The 17,698-nt window shown below is 37.3% G+C and overlaps 1 protein-coding gene across 1 annotated transcript in view; it reads right to left on the reverse strand.

Annotated features, from left to right (window-relative positions):
- Positions 1 to 7,154: 7,154 nt before the first annotated feature.
- Positions 7,155 to 17,698, reverse strand: part of LOC124622056 (alkylated DNA repair protein alkB homolog 8) — a 40,016-nt gene continuing 29,472 nt past the window's right edge. The window contains exon 9 of the mRNA XM_047147622.1: positions 7,155 to 8,141. Within this exon, the coding sequence (XP_047003578.1) occupies positions 7,476 to 8,141 (666 nt within the window). The 3' untranslated portion in view covers positions 7,155 to 7,475. The remainder of the gene's footprint in view (positions 8,142 to 17,698) is intronic.

The following is a 17,698-nucleotide window of genomic DNA, read 5'->3' on the forward strand; positions in this document are numbered from 1 at the left end:
ATTGCCAGGTCTGCTGTAATTCCTCGAAATTTCACTCGTTTTGACTTTTTTTCAGTCTGCTGTCTCATATATTTAAGAACATTTCTCATGTTTTTCATTCTAATGTAATACCGTGTGGTTGAAGAGCAATATTATTTCGATTCAACTTTGATTACTGAAATATTCTGAGCGACAGCTTGAACTGTATGTTGGCATCATATCGTTGTTTTATAGCAGTAATAAACCTACTATGCAGCACAAATATGTGAATGATATGTTTCTTTCTGAAAGCACATTGAATTGTAAATATTTGTAAACATGTTTGTGCATTCAAGTATTTTAAGTGTATGAGAATAAAAATTCTACTGGAATTGTCAAAACTAGAAACTGAAAAATTATGGAGAACGTTGACAGTGTAGTGTTACATCATATAAAGTGTCACCAATTTTCTGTTTCACCCTCGTTTTCAATTAGAAAAGCTGGCAACCCCAGTGGGTACTAACAGCTTGATGATCAAGCAGTCTGTGTCTTCTTAGTGCTGGCAGCGGCAGCAGGTGGTGTCACTCAAAGTTCCTATCTTTCGTAGTTGATCTGTGTGCTGGAAAGTTGATCTTCGCAGTTTCAACATTCAAAAACATTTAGATTTTCTTGGATGACACAGGACTCATGTTTGTGGCTAGAAACAAATAGGATCAACTTCTTGAATTGATTGTATTGACTGTTTGTACTGCTTCTTGTCAACACAACAACAATATCTGTTGACTGACAAGCGAGCCATGCATGGTTTTCCACTAATGTTTTTGGATGAATGTTTTCTACCAATCATGTCCATGATTAACACCAAAATCAATCGAAATCAGCCTCTGTGGGCGTTACCAAATTACTATTTGTTATTCTCACCTTGGAGCTTACCATCATTTCACATGTGTTTTCAATGCTGACATTTGCAAGAGTTACTGCACTTTTGTCACTTTGCACATTGCTATTCATTGAAATTTAATAAAGTTCATGCCCCAATACTCTGTAGCGCACTCACGAGGCAAGATTTCTAAAACTCAGCATGTCATTTACCTATCTCTCTCGAGATCCTTGTCTCCAAAACACTTCACAACACCACATGACAACTGGCTGATCGTTTCTGTGGCCCTGGCTTCCTACTGCACCTTCAATAGATTTTGTTCTGCACTGTTCAAAATCATCTTTACACAGACACAATTGGTTCAATATTAAAACAAATGTTCTCAAAATATGAACATCACTGATGACAACTGTTTTTGCAAACTTGAGTTACAGCACCAAATGTTATGTTGAGTCACTGTCTTCCACAGCAGATTCACTTTTAATATGTTTCTGTTGGAGATCCTGTGTGGTTTAGTATGCTTAATTCCTTTATCTGGCACTTTGAGCTCATCAGCAGATAATTGTACTTCATTAGTTATTAATTCAATCCACAAATTATTGTGTGTATTCTTCATTTTCTAACTACAATATTTTTTTTTAGTGGAAAATATACATAATTTTGATAGTCAACCTCTTGTCTTCACCTGCATTTTGATAAAAGATATAAAACAAGCACATTCGGTGAATATATAGACTTTTAAAGTACTGCTTCAATTTCATATTCATGGATGTTTCACTAATATGTACAAGCTACTGATAAAGAGATTTAGAATTATAAGAGGTTTAACTCATGAACCCATTAAAGGAATTACTTAAGCAAAAGTTTTGTACAGTTTCAATTTATTTGTACTGTTCAATATCCATAGCACTCAGTACTATTATCAAGAAAAAGAGCTGATAAATAAATAAATGTCATAGTTGCAGTAAAAGCGTCCAGCTATGAACGTAAACTATCAAGGATTCTGTGAGAGTTCTTAATTTTCCATTTTATTTGTATTGTTTCAGTGATCCTGCTAGCATTCACTGCAACTGCTGATGTTCATTTGGATTTAAAATAAACACTTTTTATAGTTTTATTTCAATGCAGACTTCTTTCTTAACCCAACATGCTGGGTAGATGTTAGCTTTTTTGTAATACAATATTCTGTGTGTGATAGATTACTACACTTTATTAGTGCACCTAATAACATTAATTCAATTATTTATCCTTGTAAAGTTAGATGAAATCTTAGTGTTAAGTATAAATATGATAAGGAAAGTTTTAGCACAATGTATATACCTCAGCAGCAAGAAGACCATGGGCATCCACCTTAATCAACACTATTCCTTAACCTCGTTCACCAGCTTTTTTTGTGTGCGTGATGCCTTTTACTATGTGGTGAGTGGTCTCCTTTAACCCTAAAGTGTTTACTTAGTGTTAACTACATACACACACATATATCTAGAAGTTGTCATACTACTACTACTACTACTACTACTACTAATAATAATAATAATAATAATAATAATAATAATAATAATAATAAACCCCGTGGAGGCCCGGGAAAAGAATAGGCCTCCGGTATGTTCTGCCAGTCGTAAAAGGCGACGAAAAGAACAAACCACTAATAGGGCTAACCTCCCTTTTAGTGTGATTAGTTGGTTCAGGACAGAACTAAAGAAGCCTCGGACAAGCACCGTCATGGTCGGGGACGACGCTTGAACCCTATGCCCGCCCACAATGGTAACGACACTGCTAACCAACTGTAAAATGATTTAAATGCAAATAGAGGTGTTTTGCAGGATATGCTTCCTGCAACCACCCTAGAAGGAAAACAAAGACAGAGGATGAGATGGTCAGATGAAGTTAATCGACACCTCATGTTCTGTTATTACCAAGCAACAAACCTAGGAACCAACACAACTGGATACAGATCACAAGTATACACAACATTTATTACCAGATACCCAGAATTAAAATTTTTAACAGAACAACGACTAGCTGGTCAGATCCGTGTAATAATAAAAAATAACAGGATACCCCAGTCAGAATTAGAAAACATCAAACAACAAGTACAACAAATACTGGAACAAAATAATGTGCAATCAGAAGAAGAAGAAAATACGGTAATGGACTCAAACATCCCAGAGCAAACAAACAAAGAACAACACGCACCAATTAAACAATCAGAGGAAAACGAAATCTTAAGACAGTCACCAGAACAAGCACAAATAGAACACGAAGTGACACACATGTTAGATATAGAAGAAAAATTTCAGCTAACATATATAGAATACAAAGACACAAATACAGACATTAGACCATTCTTGCATAGACCACCAAATAACCCACAAGTCGAAACAACAATAAAAACTATCAACACAATCATACACAACAAAATAAATGAAAACACAACCATGGAAGAGATACAACTACTGGTTTATATAGGAGCACTCACTACACTACATATACACACTAGGCAGAGATCAGAACCAACCAACACACAGAAGAAACCCACAAAACCAGCATGGCAACACAGGCTACAGATCAAAATAGAAAAACTGAGAAAAGACATCGGACAGCTAACACAATTTATAAGAAATGAAATCTCGGAGAAAAAAAAAAAAAAAAACGAAAAAGGTTAGGTAAAATCTCACAACAAGAAGCGACAGAGCAATTAGACAAAAAGAAGCAGAAATTACAAGCATTAGCCAAACGACTCAGAAGTGAAAATAGAAGGAAACAAAACCAAACATTCAACACAAACCAAAAGAAATTTTACCAGACAATAGATAACACACACATTAAAATAAACAATCCACCAAACATAACAGACATGGAACACTTCTGGAGCAACATATGGTCAAACCCGGTACAACATAACAGGCATGCACGGTGGATACAAGCAGAAACAGACACATACAAGATGATACCACAAATGCCTGAAGTGATAATTTTGCAACATGAAGTCACCCAAGCAATTAATTCTACTCACAATTGGAAAGCCCCTGGAAATGATAAAACAGCAAATTTCTGGTTAAAGAAGTTCACCTCAACACATTCACAACAGTTTGTTGCGAAAGCTTGAATTTTGTGTGTATGTTTGTGTTTGTTTGTGTGTCTATCGACCTGCCAGCGCTTTTGTTCGGTAAGTCACCTCATCTTTGTAAATTATTTAACAGTTACATTGCAGACCCATACACATTCCCTGATACACTTACACACGGAATAACATACCTGAAACCTAAAGATCAAGCAGACACAGCGAACCCAGCTAAATATCGCCCCATGACATGCCTACCAACAATATACAAAATATTAACTTCAGTCATTAAACAGAAATTAATGACACATACAACACAGAACAAAATTATAAATGAAGAACAAAAAGGCTGTTGCAAAGGAGCACGAGGATGTAAAGAGCAACTGATAATAGATGCAGAGGTGACATATCAAGCTAAAACTAAACAAAGGTCGCTACACTACGCATACATTGATTACCAAAAAGCTTTTGATAGTGTACCCCACTCATGGTTACTACAAATATTGGAAATATACAAAGTAGATCCTAAATTGATACAGTTCCTAAACATAGTAATGAAAAATTGGAAAACCACACTTAATATCCAAACAAATTCAAATAATATCACATCACAGCCAATACAGATTAAGCGTGGAATATACCAAGGAGACTCATTAAGTCCTTTCTGGTTCTGCCTTGCTCTGAACCCACTATCCAACATGCTAAATAATACAAATTATGGATACAATATTACTGGAACATATCCACACAAAATCACACATTTGCTATACATGGATGATCTAAAACTACTGGCAGCAACAAATCAACAACTCAACCAATTACTAAAGATAACAGAAGGATTCAGCAATGATATAAGTATGGCTTTTGGAACAGACAAATGTAAGAAAAATAGCATAGTCAAGGGAAAACACACTAAACAAGAAGATTACATATTGTATAACCACAGTGACTGCATAGAAGCGATGGAAAAAACGGATGCCTATAAATATCTAGGATACAGACAAAAAATAGGAATAGATAATACAAATATTAAAGAAGAACTAAAAGAAAAATATAGACAAAGACTAACAAAAATACTGAAAACAGAATTGACAGCAAGAAACAAGACAAAAGCTATAAATACTTATGCCATACCAATATTGACCTACTCATTTGGAGCAGTGAAATGGAGTAACACAGACCTAGAAGCACTCAATACACTTACACGATCACAATGCCACAAATATAGAATACATCACATACATTCAGCAACAGAAAGATTCACATTAAGCAGAAAGGAAGGAGGAAGGGGATTTATCGACATAAAAAACCTACATTATGGACAGGTAGACAATTTAAGAAAATTCTTTCTAGAACGAGCAGAAACTAGCAAAATACACAAGGCAATCACTCATATAAATACATCGGCTACACCACTGCAATTTCATAACCACTTCTACAACCCTTTAGATCACATAACATCAACAGATACGAAGAAAGCAAATTGGAAAAAGAAAACACTTCATGGCAAGCACCCGTATCATCTAACACAGCCACACATCGATCAAGACGCATCCAACACATGGCTAAGAAAAGGCAATATATACAGTGAGACAGAAGGATTCATGATTGCAATACAGGATCAAACAATAAACACCAGATATTACAGCAAGCATATTATTAAAGATCCCAATACCACAACGGATAAATGCAGACTTTGTAAACAACAAATAGAAACAGTAGATCACATCACAAGCGGATGTACAATACTAGCAAATACAGAATACCCCAGAAGACATGACAATGTCGCAAAAATAATACGTCAACAGCTTGCCTTACAACATAAACTTTTAAAACAACACATTCCTACATACAAGTATACACCACAAAATGCACTGGAGAATGATGAATACAAATTATACTGGAACAGAACCATTATAACAGATAAAACAACGCCACATAACAAACCTGATATCATACTCACCAATAAAAAGAAGAAATTAACACAACTAATCGAAATATCCATACCCAATACAACAAATATACAAAAGAAAACAGGAGAAAAAATTGAAAAATACATCCAACTGGCTGAGGAAGTCAAAGACATGTGGCATCAGGATAAAGTTGACATCATACCAATTATACTATCAACTACAGGAGTCATACCACACAATATCCACCAGTACATCAATGCAATACAGCTACATCCAAACATATATATATATACAACTACAGAAATCCGTAATTATTGATACATGTTCAATTACCCGAAAGTTCCTAAATGCAATATAACACATACCGTACAGTTAAAAGGAAGTGACGCTTGATCAAGGTCCGTGTCACTCCATTTTTAACCGGACTTAAGTCTGAGAAAGTGAAGGAAATAATAATAATAATAAATCAGAATTTCCTTCGAGCAAGCCGGGTAGGAATTTTGAGAACAATACGCCAAAATGATTTTTGTCCTGGTTTGTCTCTCCCCAACATACCACGCTACTCCTCTCCTCCTGAGCTCTTCATTAACCTAGTCTCCCCACCTCTTCCTAGGCTGCTCCATGGGTCTTTTTCTTGGTAACCTCCATCTCCAAATACTGATGCGGAGTTCAAGTTGGGTGCACCTGCTTCACATGACCTAACCACTTCAATCTCACAGCACTCCTACTTTCTCTGGTCAAGGTCTCCTTACATATCCAGTCCTGATTCTGTCTCTCATGGTTTTTTTTTTTTTAGAGCTGACTTTCATTTCACATGCTCATATTTGACTCTCTTCTCTCTTATTTATGACAAGATTATACATCATGATTGGCAGGAGATTGGTTTTATATACAGTCTGTTTATCTGTAAGGATTCCCTTGTTCCAGATTAGGTTTCATACTTTCTGGAAGAATCTGGATTCTTTTGTTACTCTGTTCAAAACTTCTAGTTTGGCACTTTCACCATTTGATATGAGACTACACAGGTAGAGGTGTGTGTGTGTGTGTGTGTGTGTGTGTGTGTGTGTGTGTGTGTGTGTCCGGGCGTGCACGCGTGTATGTGTCCTACTCATCTTCATTGCCACTGTCTTGCTCTTACTCACAGTCAAGAAGTTATTCTCATAATTTACAATGTCGATAGCTTACCATTATAGTCATTACTGATTGTTGGTATACTATACAGAAGCATAGTAGTTTCTGCCTGTCTTCCTTTTAATATGTAGCTTAACTCACTCCGCAACTCCTTAATGACAGAATATGACTGGTGGAATATGATAATGGGAAAAGGAAACACTGTCTGTTTGGCTCCAATTTTTATTTTTCAATACCTAGTTTTCAACTTGTCAAGTAATCTGCAGGTGATGAGTGACTGCTCCAACTGGAAAAAAATGGCATGAGACAGCAAGAGATGTTACTTGACAATGGCACACAGCCAACAACAGGCACTGGAAAATGATATCAAAATTTGTTTTATACTTAACCAATTTTTGCATTCATATATCAATATAACTTCATGAAAAAATCAGAGCCTTCATATGAAAGTGGATCCAACAGTTTCCTTATGTTCTAACAATGAACCCTTCAGTTGTAAAATTACAACAGTGTGATCTGCTATAGAGAGTCAGATCTTTTCAAATATTATGCACCAGTTTCCTTGATCATAATAGTTACGGATAACACGAATGCCCTCCACGCATGCACACATTTTTTCTAGTTCTCCTTCCTCAAATACATGGTAGTACCTATACAACACTGGTACAGTTTGTGCTTGACTACTCTGAGACTGCTTTAGCTTCCACGGCACAAAAACATCTGAGTGTTTGAACTGAGTTCGATTCACGTGAACTGGTAATTCTGGCAACTGACATGTTTCTGTAGTTTTCGAAATTTCTGACAAGTTCAGAATTTTGCTCGAGCCATTTTCAGTGTTATTAACAGAAAGCTCAGAGGTGCAGCTATCTTGTGAAAGTTTGTTAAAATCTCTATCAGCTACAAGATTATAACAACTTGATTCACTTTTGGAATGACCTTTGCAATCACAAGGGTCAAAATCAGGACTTCTATGATGATCTCCAACACCTACTAACTCAGGTTCCGTATCACTGGCACCACTCATTATCATACTTGTTTCACTGCTCTTACATTTATTTTTCTTTTTACTAGTAAATTTCAGATAATTTGATTTTACTCTTCCACATTCTTGATTTTTTGCCCAGACATACACCAATGCTCGTCCACCTGGTTTTAGTATTCTTGCCATTTCTTCCAAAGCTTTTAATCTGCGTTCCTGTGAACAAAAACAATGTGCATTATAGTACAGAGAGAGAGAGAGAGAGAGAGAGAGAGAGAGAGAGAGAGAGAGAGAGAGAGAGAGGGGGGGGGAGATAATATTCAATGAATTATGTTTGAAATATGGGACAGTGCACCTTAGTTAATAACAAAGTGATTGGCAGTTAGGCACAGAATAGGATAATGTTATCAGTTCCGCATTATCTGAATGTGGCTGTGGCAGCAACAGTTGTGCAATTCAAAACTGAACCCTTTGTATGCTCTCTGTTAATTGCAATACTAAGTTATCTTATTTTTATTTCTGCTCACCTCTGTTGCTATCTCCAGATATTCTGTTTGCATTAAAAAATGGAAGGAAAGGGAGAAGGGGCAGAATTCCAACACAGAAAGGGGAGGTACTTTTTGACATGGAATGAATGACATCTGTCAACATGTAGGCACTGTTGGTGATTGGTGCATTTGATATGAACATTTATTGTGCCATCTGAGAGGTGGAAATCAATATCTAGGAAGGCAGTTCTTCAACTTGATGAGGCCAACTCAACATGGATTTGAGAGTAGCTGTTGTGATTCTACAGCAAAGTGAAGACACTGTTCTTGACATAGGTCCATATCTTATGATGTCACCTGATGAATCTTACGCCAGGCAGGGGGCTTTATGTGTTGCGTAGATAAGAACAATTCTTCTTGCTAGCTCATAAACAAAGGCAGCATAATATGAAGCCGTGTGGATACCCATGACAGGTCCACAGATTTGTTTGAGATTTAGCCTCTGTAAAAGATATAACTGTAGTTCAGAATGTGATGCCTCTAAAGAATTAAAAGAGGTGGTGGGTTTGGGTATGAAAGGCAGAACTGTGTGGCACCAAGGCCATGGGCACGTGGATTTTGGTGTACAGGGATGCAGCATCCAATGTGACAAGGAGTCTGGTGGTAAAGACACAAATCATGCTCTGGCTGGAGAAAATGAGTAGTATCTTTGATGTACGAAGGGAGACATAGGATAACTGGTTGAAAGTGCTATTAAATAAACACATGCTTTCTGTAGAAACTTTGTAACCAGACTGAATGGGACAACTAGTGGAATTGAGTTTGCAGAGCTTGGAAAGCAGGGAAAGGATAAGTGTCGTCTAGATATATATTTCACAAGCCACTGTACAATGTATGATAGAAGGTATATTGTACCAATACTGTCAGTTTTCTTTTGCATTCGCTTCATGTATTAAGCAAGGGAAAAATGAATGCTTGTTTGTCTCTGCGTGTACCTGCTCCCTCTTATCTCATTCTCATGATACCAACACAAAATATATGTGGTGTAAGCACAATGATTGCACAATTGCTTCTGATACAGTTTTGGTAAGTTTACCCAAGAGAGTTTTGTGGAAACTTTCTTCAAAGGATTCCATCTGTTTCCTGAGCATTTCTGTTATTCTGACCTGTTCTGCTCCTAGCAGCATACCTCCGAATTCATTCAATTTCTGTTCACACATCTACTTGATAAGTACGTCAAACACTGGAGCTCTACTTACAGTTCATAGCACCACTCTTGTACGTGATTGCATTTACAAATGCAATGCAATTTCCCAACAAGTCTATGTCTTCCTATTAGCAATCTCACATGATCATCCCATTCGTGTGATCTCCCAACCAGGAGTTTGGGCTACTGCTCTTAGAAAATCTGATTATACTTTATGCAAGGGTCGTGGTTTATATCAGTCATTTGAACTTGCAACAGCAGCGCAAGAAGCCACTGATAGTGATTTGTTAACTGCACCATATGCACCCGATGAGTTAGATAGGGCAAAAGTCCATTCTCGACACCATCATCATTTGTAGTTTCCATGGCAGTCCCACCACACATATGTGGACACAAACTTGGCTAGACAACATATAGTTATAAATTCCTCCTCCAATTCTGGCAGTATTGGTTGCATTAATTGTGGTGACAGTTCGTAAAGCACAGCATTGGTAAAGCAATTCTAGACCAACTCTTTCGTTAGTTGTAGCTGATGCAATTCTCCTCAGCAAACTGCTAAGTGTCTTGTTTGCAACAAATGTGGGCAAGTAGCCCAACGGTTTTGTCAGGGCACAGTACCACACTGAACAGGTGCCACCAGTCAGTACAACAAATCCACCTGAAATGATGATCAACCCATGAATGTGGATTTTTAAGAGCTTCCCAAATACTTTGTATCCCTAATTAATGTCGAAGTACTGACATATCAGCTCATCATCTTTGAAGGCGAATAATCCTCATTTAGTAATGTACAGTAATCATCCTACTGCTTTAATAAGGTTAACAGCTTATGTCAACTATTAACATTTATGTACATCAGTAATGCTTTTTGCAGTATCTTCACCACCAGCAACTAAGATTTTTGGTCTAGACACCTTTACTAGCTTTGATTTTCAAATACAGGATTAACTTATCATATCTAATAGCATTTTATCGACGAATTTAATAATTTACGTAAGAAATAATCTGACTTATTTTATTATAACTGGGGCTGCACCCAAAACTTTGCAGCGCTTTAATCTTGAAAACTCCTTGCTTTTACTCAGGTAATCCTTCCATGCGTTTGCTATGATGGAAAGCAGAACTTCATCGTCTGGACAATTACATTTAGAGGCATCAGGTGTTACAACATCAATTGCATGAATCAATGGGTGATGCTCACATTGGTAATTAAAAAGCCATGTGGTACAATACAGATTTGTAACAATTTTAAAGTATATATCAATGCTGAATCTGACGTTAATAGTTGTCATACTCTGCATCCAGAAAGGTATTGGCTAAGTTAACAGGAGGCTCATTCATTTCAAAGATAAATTTAGCTGATGCAATTACCCTTAAATGCTGAATCAGAACTTTACATGGTAAGCAATACAGTTTTCAGGCTATATCAATGTAGTAGATTATATCAACTAATGTTTATACCAGTTCTTGACAGAACATGGCAACATATTAAATACAACATACTTTCCTTATGTTCCACAAGATATTATTTATGTGTTCACAAACCAGCTCTCAGTTTTTTTAGGCCACTGTCAGTTGACAACTGGATGTTGCAGCCACAGAGAAAATTATGTCAGACTACACAGGTATTACTGATCCGGAGATAGAAAGTATATAACATAATGAGATATGGTGTTTGCGAAGAAGATTATTACATTTTTATTCCCAGAGATCACTACATTTAGCAACATATTGGAAATAAAGTTGAATTTAGTGGTGTTAACCTAACAAATGCATAAGAAACATCTGGAAATATTTGAAATAAACAAACATATGACACAAAATGCCGGCTTAGTTCTAAATGACCAAAGAAATTTCTTTTTCTGCCTCTGTAAACTTAAGTTTCAGTTATGCAAATTAGATTACAATAATAAATTCAACTTCAGTACTCATCTGTTATTGAATGTAATGTTTTCTGTGTTTTATTAAATCTAACAACTTCTGCATGTAAAAAACTAATACTTTTCTATACAAACACTGTAGCTATATCAGAAATATCTGTGCAGTTGTCCAAAATTTCTATAGCTGCGACACTCAGTTGTCATCTAATGGTGGCCTAAGAACACAAAAGCCAGTTCATGATCAATTAAATAATATTTTGCAGAAGAGTACAAAAGTGTTTCCCTATTTAATATTTATAACAGGTGACCAGTTGCTATTGTGAGTGCTCTCAAAACATTTTAAAAATACTTTGAGTATGAAACTTCTGGCAGATTGAAACCATGGGCTGGATTAGGACTCCAACCTGCAATCTTTGCTTCTCGTGGGGCAAATGGTCTGCCAACTGAACTATCGAGACTCAACTCAAAATCTGCCCTTATTTTTTCTTTTGCCAGTACTGGTATCTTACTTTCCACACTTCACAGAAGTTTTCCTGGATACCTCTTGAGACTGCACTCCTAAAAGAATGAAGGGAGAAGGTCAGTTGTGCCTGGATAGCTCAGTTGGTAGGGCATTTATCTGTGAAAGGAAAAAGTTCCAGGTTTGGGTTCCAGTTCATCATACATATTTAATTTGCAAGGAAGTTTTTGGTGAGTGAACACCCTGCTGCAGAGTGAAAATTCACTCTGGCTGGCTGTACTATGTCCTTTCTTCAGGGGATGCTGCTTCCATATAGACAGCAGTCACAGAAGCTCTTCAGGACTCCGCATCATTAATATGACAAATAGATGCACAAGAGATGATAAGAAGGTTTCTGACATCTGTTAATGTTAAATTCAGATGGCTAGAAGAAGCAGCATTTAATGTGTATCCAATTCAGGAGGAAGTGACATCACTAAACACGAAGAGGTTTGTCAATCATCTGCACCACTCTCTACAAGCCAGATCAATATGGAGGAATGTAATCTGATTCCACAGATTTATGTCACACTCGTGAAACAACATCCTGCATTATCAAGAATACAGATAGAACCGGGTCCTTCGTCAATTTAATAGCAGTGCCGAAAAATTGACCTATGGAGAACTAAGAGCGACACATTGATATCTTTTCCTGGTGAATATCTAAGGATTTTGTGCACTGCTGTAACGAAAGAATAAGAGAGTTTAACACATATTATGCTGCAAGATGTCAAACAACAGGACAATGCTAGGCATGCTAGGCAAATGCAGAAGACTACAAGGCGAAGCTTAGCACATTGAGCTCATTCTCCAACATAATCAATCATTCCCTGTTGTCATACAGATGTTCTAGCCACTAATATAAAAAACTAAACAAGGTAGCCATTTTTGGAGGTGAGCCTGCAGGAGATGACAATCCTCAACAGACAACAGTTTCCAAGATGTTGAGAAATCCCATCATCGTCATTATAGCCATCATCATCACCATCACCATCACCATCACCATCACCATCACCATCACCATCACCATCACCACCATCGACCAACCTATCCAGCCACTAGTCAATTCCAGATCATCAACTTCTATTATATCAGATGCACATCATTCGCAGATGAAGAAGGTATGTTCTAGATTCAAAAATCACTGTGTTGAAGGTTGCAAGTCAAAAATAAGCCCAACTAACAGCAACCTGTATTGTAAGAATAGGTGTTAATGGGAGAACACAGCCCTTCAAATTTGTTGTTTTACCAGAATACAAATATACAGTTATCGCTGAGTGGGAATTGACCCAGAAATTACAGGCTTTCATCGAAAGTGGGGGACTGGAGTTCCAGATTGATGAAGAGACTCATACAAGTTCATACAACAACCACTGCTCTGGATAATGTTATAAATTGAATTGAACACACACTTATTTTGCCATTATCATCAGGGTGAAATCTAGTTAATAGTCTGGATTCTCAGACTGTGAAGCTCTAGTCAAGTACAAAAAAAGACCTCAGCTTCACAAAAGAAATCTGTATGCCAGTGACCATTAAAATCAAGAAATATGCACAAGGAGGATGCTGGGTCACCAATTGTAATGAGCAGCTGGAACTCATCTCTAAAGTTAAGTGCATAAGGATGGTTGAACCAGTCTAGGAATGTAAACTAAGAGTGCCACTGGTGGAAAATCAAACTTTGCTACCATTACAAACTGAACACTGGATGAATCTTCTATTCACATTTAACAGGTCCTGGCTTGACTGAAACATCAATGGTGAATGTTGGGCATTTTGCGACAATTTTTGTCTGGTGTGGTGACAAGACAGACTCAAAGTGAAACACAATATCAATGCCTATCAGTCAGTGCTCCTAGTGGGTTCGTCATCTGAATGATGGCTAATTCACTAAGAACTGGAGACGATTGCTACAAGACAACATAATTTACCTGTCAGAAAGTCATTGGTCTTTCTATGTAGTCCTCAAGAAGGAGAATGATAACAGGTGGCATTTCTGCATTAATTACTAGTGGCTGAAAAAAGTCACTTGTTTCACAACATCTGAGTCTCTGTTTAGAGTCCCTTAGGGAATTATTCGTGAGGCACAACTTTAAAGAAATGATAGCATGACACCTTTGACATGATCAACTGACAGCACATTAAGGAAGTATTTATTTCCTGTCTGCTTTCTATCTCTGATTAGTGATTTCTTTTTTATGTTATGTATACAGGATGGTCCATTCATTGCGATCAGGACAAATATCTCACGAAATAAGCGTCAAACGAAAAAACTACAAAGAACGAAACTTGTCTAGCATGAAGAGGGAAACCAGATGGTGCTGCCATAGGTCAAACGGATATCAACTGCGTTTTTTTTTTTGTTTTTTTTGTTTTTTTTTAATAGGAACCCCCATTTTGTATTACATATTCATGTAGTACGTAAAGAAATATGAATGTTTTATTTGGACCACTTTTTTCGCTTTGTGATAGATGGCACTGTAATAGTCATAAAGATATGACTCAATTTTAGGAGAACAGTTGGTAACAGGTAGGCTTTTTAAATTAAAATACAGAACGTAGGTAAATTTGAACATTTTATTTCGGTTGTTCCAATGTGATATATGTACCTTTGAGAACTTATAATTTATGAGAACACATGCTGTTACAGCTTGATTAATGCAGTAAAAGCTCAAAATGATGTCCGTCGACTACAATGCATTTGGCAATAAGTGTAACGACATTCCTCTCAACAGCGAATAGTTCGCCTTCCGTAATGTTCACACATGCATTGACAATGCACTGACGCATTTTGTCAGGCATTGTCGGTGGATCACAATAGCAAATATCCTTCAACTTTCCCCACAGAAAGAAATCCGGGGACATCAGATCCGGTGAATGTGCGGGCCATGGTATGGTGCTTCAATAACCAATCCACCTATCATGAAATATGCTATTCAATACCGCTTCAACCGCACGCGAACTATGTGCCAGACAGCCATCATGTTGGAAGTACATCGCCATTCTGTCATGCAGTGAAACACCTTGTAGTACATTATGTAGGAAATCGGCACACATTGCACCATTTAGATTGCCATCAATAAAATGGGAGCTAATTATCCTTCCTCCCATAACGCCGCACCATACATTAACCCACCAAGGTTGCTGATGTACAACTTGTCACATCCATTGTGGTTTTTCCGTTGACCAATAGTGCATATTATGCTGGTTTATGTTACCGCTGTCGATGAATGATGCTTCGTCGCTAAATAGAACGCGTGCAAAAAATCTGTCATCATCCCGTAATTTCTCTTGTGCCCAGTGGCAGAACTGTACACAACATTCAAAGTCATCACCATGCAATTCCTGCTGCATAGAAATATGGTACAGGTGCAATCGATGTTGATGTAACATTCTCAACACCGACGTTTTTGAGATTCCCGATTCTCGCGCAATTTGTCTGCTACTGATGTGTGGATTAGCCGCGATAGCAGCTAAAACACCTACTTGGGATCATCATTTGTTGCAGGTCATGGTTGACGTTTCACATGTGGCTGAACACTTCCTGTTTCCTTAAATAATGTAACTATCCGGCGAACAGTCTGGACACTTGGATAATTTCGTCCAGAATACCGAGCAGCAAACATAGCACACTCCTGTTGGGCATTTTGATCACAATAGCCATACATCAACACAATATCGACCTTTTCTGCAATTGGTAAACGGTCCATTTTAACACGGGTAACTATCATGAAGCAAATACCATCTGCACTGGTGGAATGTTACGTGATACCATGTACTTATACGTTTGTGACTATTACAGTGCCATCTATCACAAAACGAAAAAAGTGGCCCAACTAAAACATTCATATTTCTTTACATACTACATGAATATGTAATAAAAAATGGGGGTTCCTACTTAAAAAAAAAAAAACGCAGTTGATATCCGTTTGACCTATGGCAGCGCCATCTAGCAGGCCAACCATGGTGCCATCTGGTTTCCCCCCTTCAAGTTAGACGAGTTTCATTCTTTGCAGTTTTTTTGTTCGATGCTTATTTCATGAGATATTTGGCCTGGTCACCATCAATGGACCACCCTGTATATATGCAGACTGAAGCACCAAATGAAAATTTGTACCAGGGCTGGGATTTGAATCTGGGTCTCCTGCTCACTAGGGAGATGCGATAAGCACTATGCCACCCTGGCACAGTAGCTTTCCAAAATTGCACGGACTACCCTAGCACGCCTCCCTCTTCGATCCAAATTCCCATTTATGCTTCAGTCCACTCATATTTAACAGGTTTGTAGTCAGAGACCTGGGTTCAAATCCAAGCCTTGGTACAAATTTTTATTCAGAACTTCAGTCTGCATACATACATCATAAATGTTTGAGACTTGAAAAGGTCTCTAGAACCATACAGTGTCATTTTTCTTTATTATGAGGGGGTGCATTCTGTCTATTTGCGATGGAACAGCAGTATTTGGTGCATCCTATCTGCATTCACATGAGAATATCAATTACTTTCAAGTCACTATAGATGTGCCAGTTTTACTCCGATAGTATATATTTTCAAGAAATAATGACACATTTTTATACCTCTCCTTTGTATACCTATGCATCTGGCACTCGCTTATATCTGTTGCCATTGTGTAGCAATAATACTGCCTCAAAAATTCTTAGATGAATCAATGAACTATCACCATGCTTCACCACTGTGTTTTACCCCAAGTCATGACGTAAGACACTGAACGTCTGTGCCACTCATTGCAAATAAGTGTCTCACGTCTGTGCCAAAACTGGGAGTAGTTGTACCAGGTACAAGCAAATGACACTCATTATGATGTAAACCAAGTAGTTCTGCTTGGCCTTTTATTAATGTTAGACACTTTAGTACAACTTGGGAAGTTCCACATCATTTATCTAATGGATATCTTTAACAGTTTGGTAGACAGAATATGAGTTGTAGGAAGGAAATTAAAGAGCACTACTTACTTCCATTTTTCATCAACTGTGCATTTTGCAAGGCTGAACAAACAAAGAGACCATATGGAACTGGTGTAGAAACAGAGAGAATGTCTGGGTACTTTAAACATGCACAGGTTTGGTACGAGAATCTGGTGACGTATGTGACAGAATCGACAGCGTATGTCTGGACTCGTGCCATATCATACGGATTCCAAATGCCACACATTGTTATCCTTCACGTTCTTTAAACAATCGCAAAAGATGCATACAAATGTCAAACAGAGGAACTGTGGTGCCCACTGCTTGTCAGTAAACACCTTTGAATCAAAGTATGGTTCATATGCTTTCATCATGAATGGTGTAAAAGTCTTCTGACAGGATTTGTCTGTTACATAACTGCATACATATCAAAACACAAACAAAAACAATGAATAAAATTCCAATGGACAATGTTGCACAAAAAATATTATTTTTTTTCATTATAGTCGAAACCTGACAAAGAGCAAATCAGTTTCCATATTTAAAATCAGCACGACAAACTTTCATTAGAAATAATTTATGATTTATGGTGGAAATAAGCAAAAATAATGTCAAATATCAGAAGCTTTTGACATTTCATACTTCTGTAGTGTTCTGGGACTTACTCATTTATGAAACATTTTAATTTGCAAGAATATTCAATTTACACAGAAATAGGAGAACTCTCTGCCGAGGCAGGCACTTCAGTTCTGTATATACTGTACATATATGTGT

Source organism: Schistocerca americana, chromosome 7 (assembly GCF_021461395.2).
Source record: "Schistocerca americana isolate TAMUIC-IGC-003095 chromosome 7, iqSchAmer2.1, whole genome shotgun sequence".
Lineage (NCBI taxonomy): Eukaryota > Metazoa > Arthropoda > Insecta > Orthoptera > Acrididae > Schistocerca > Schistocerca americana.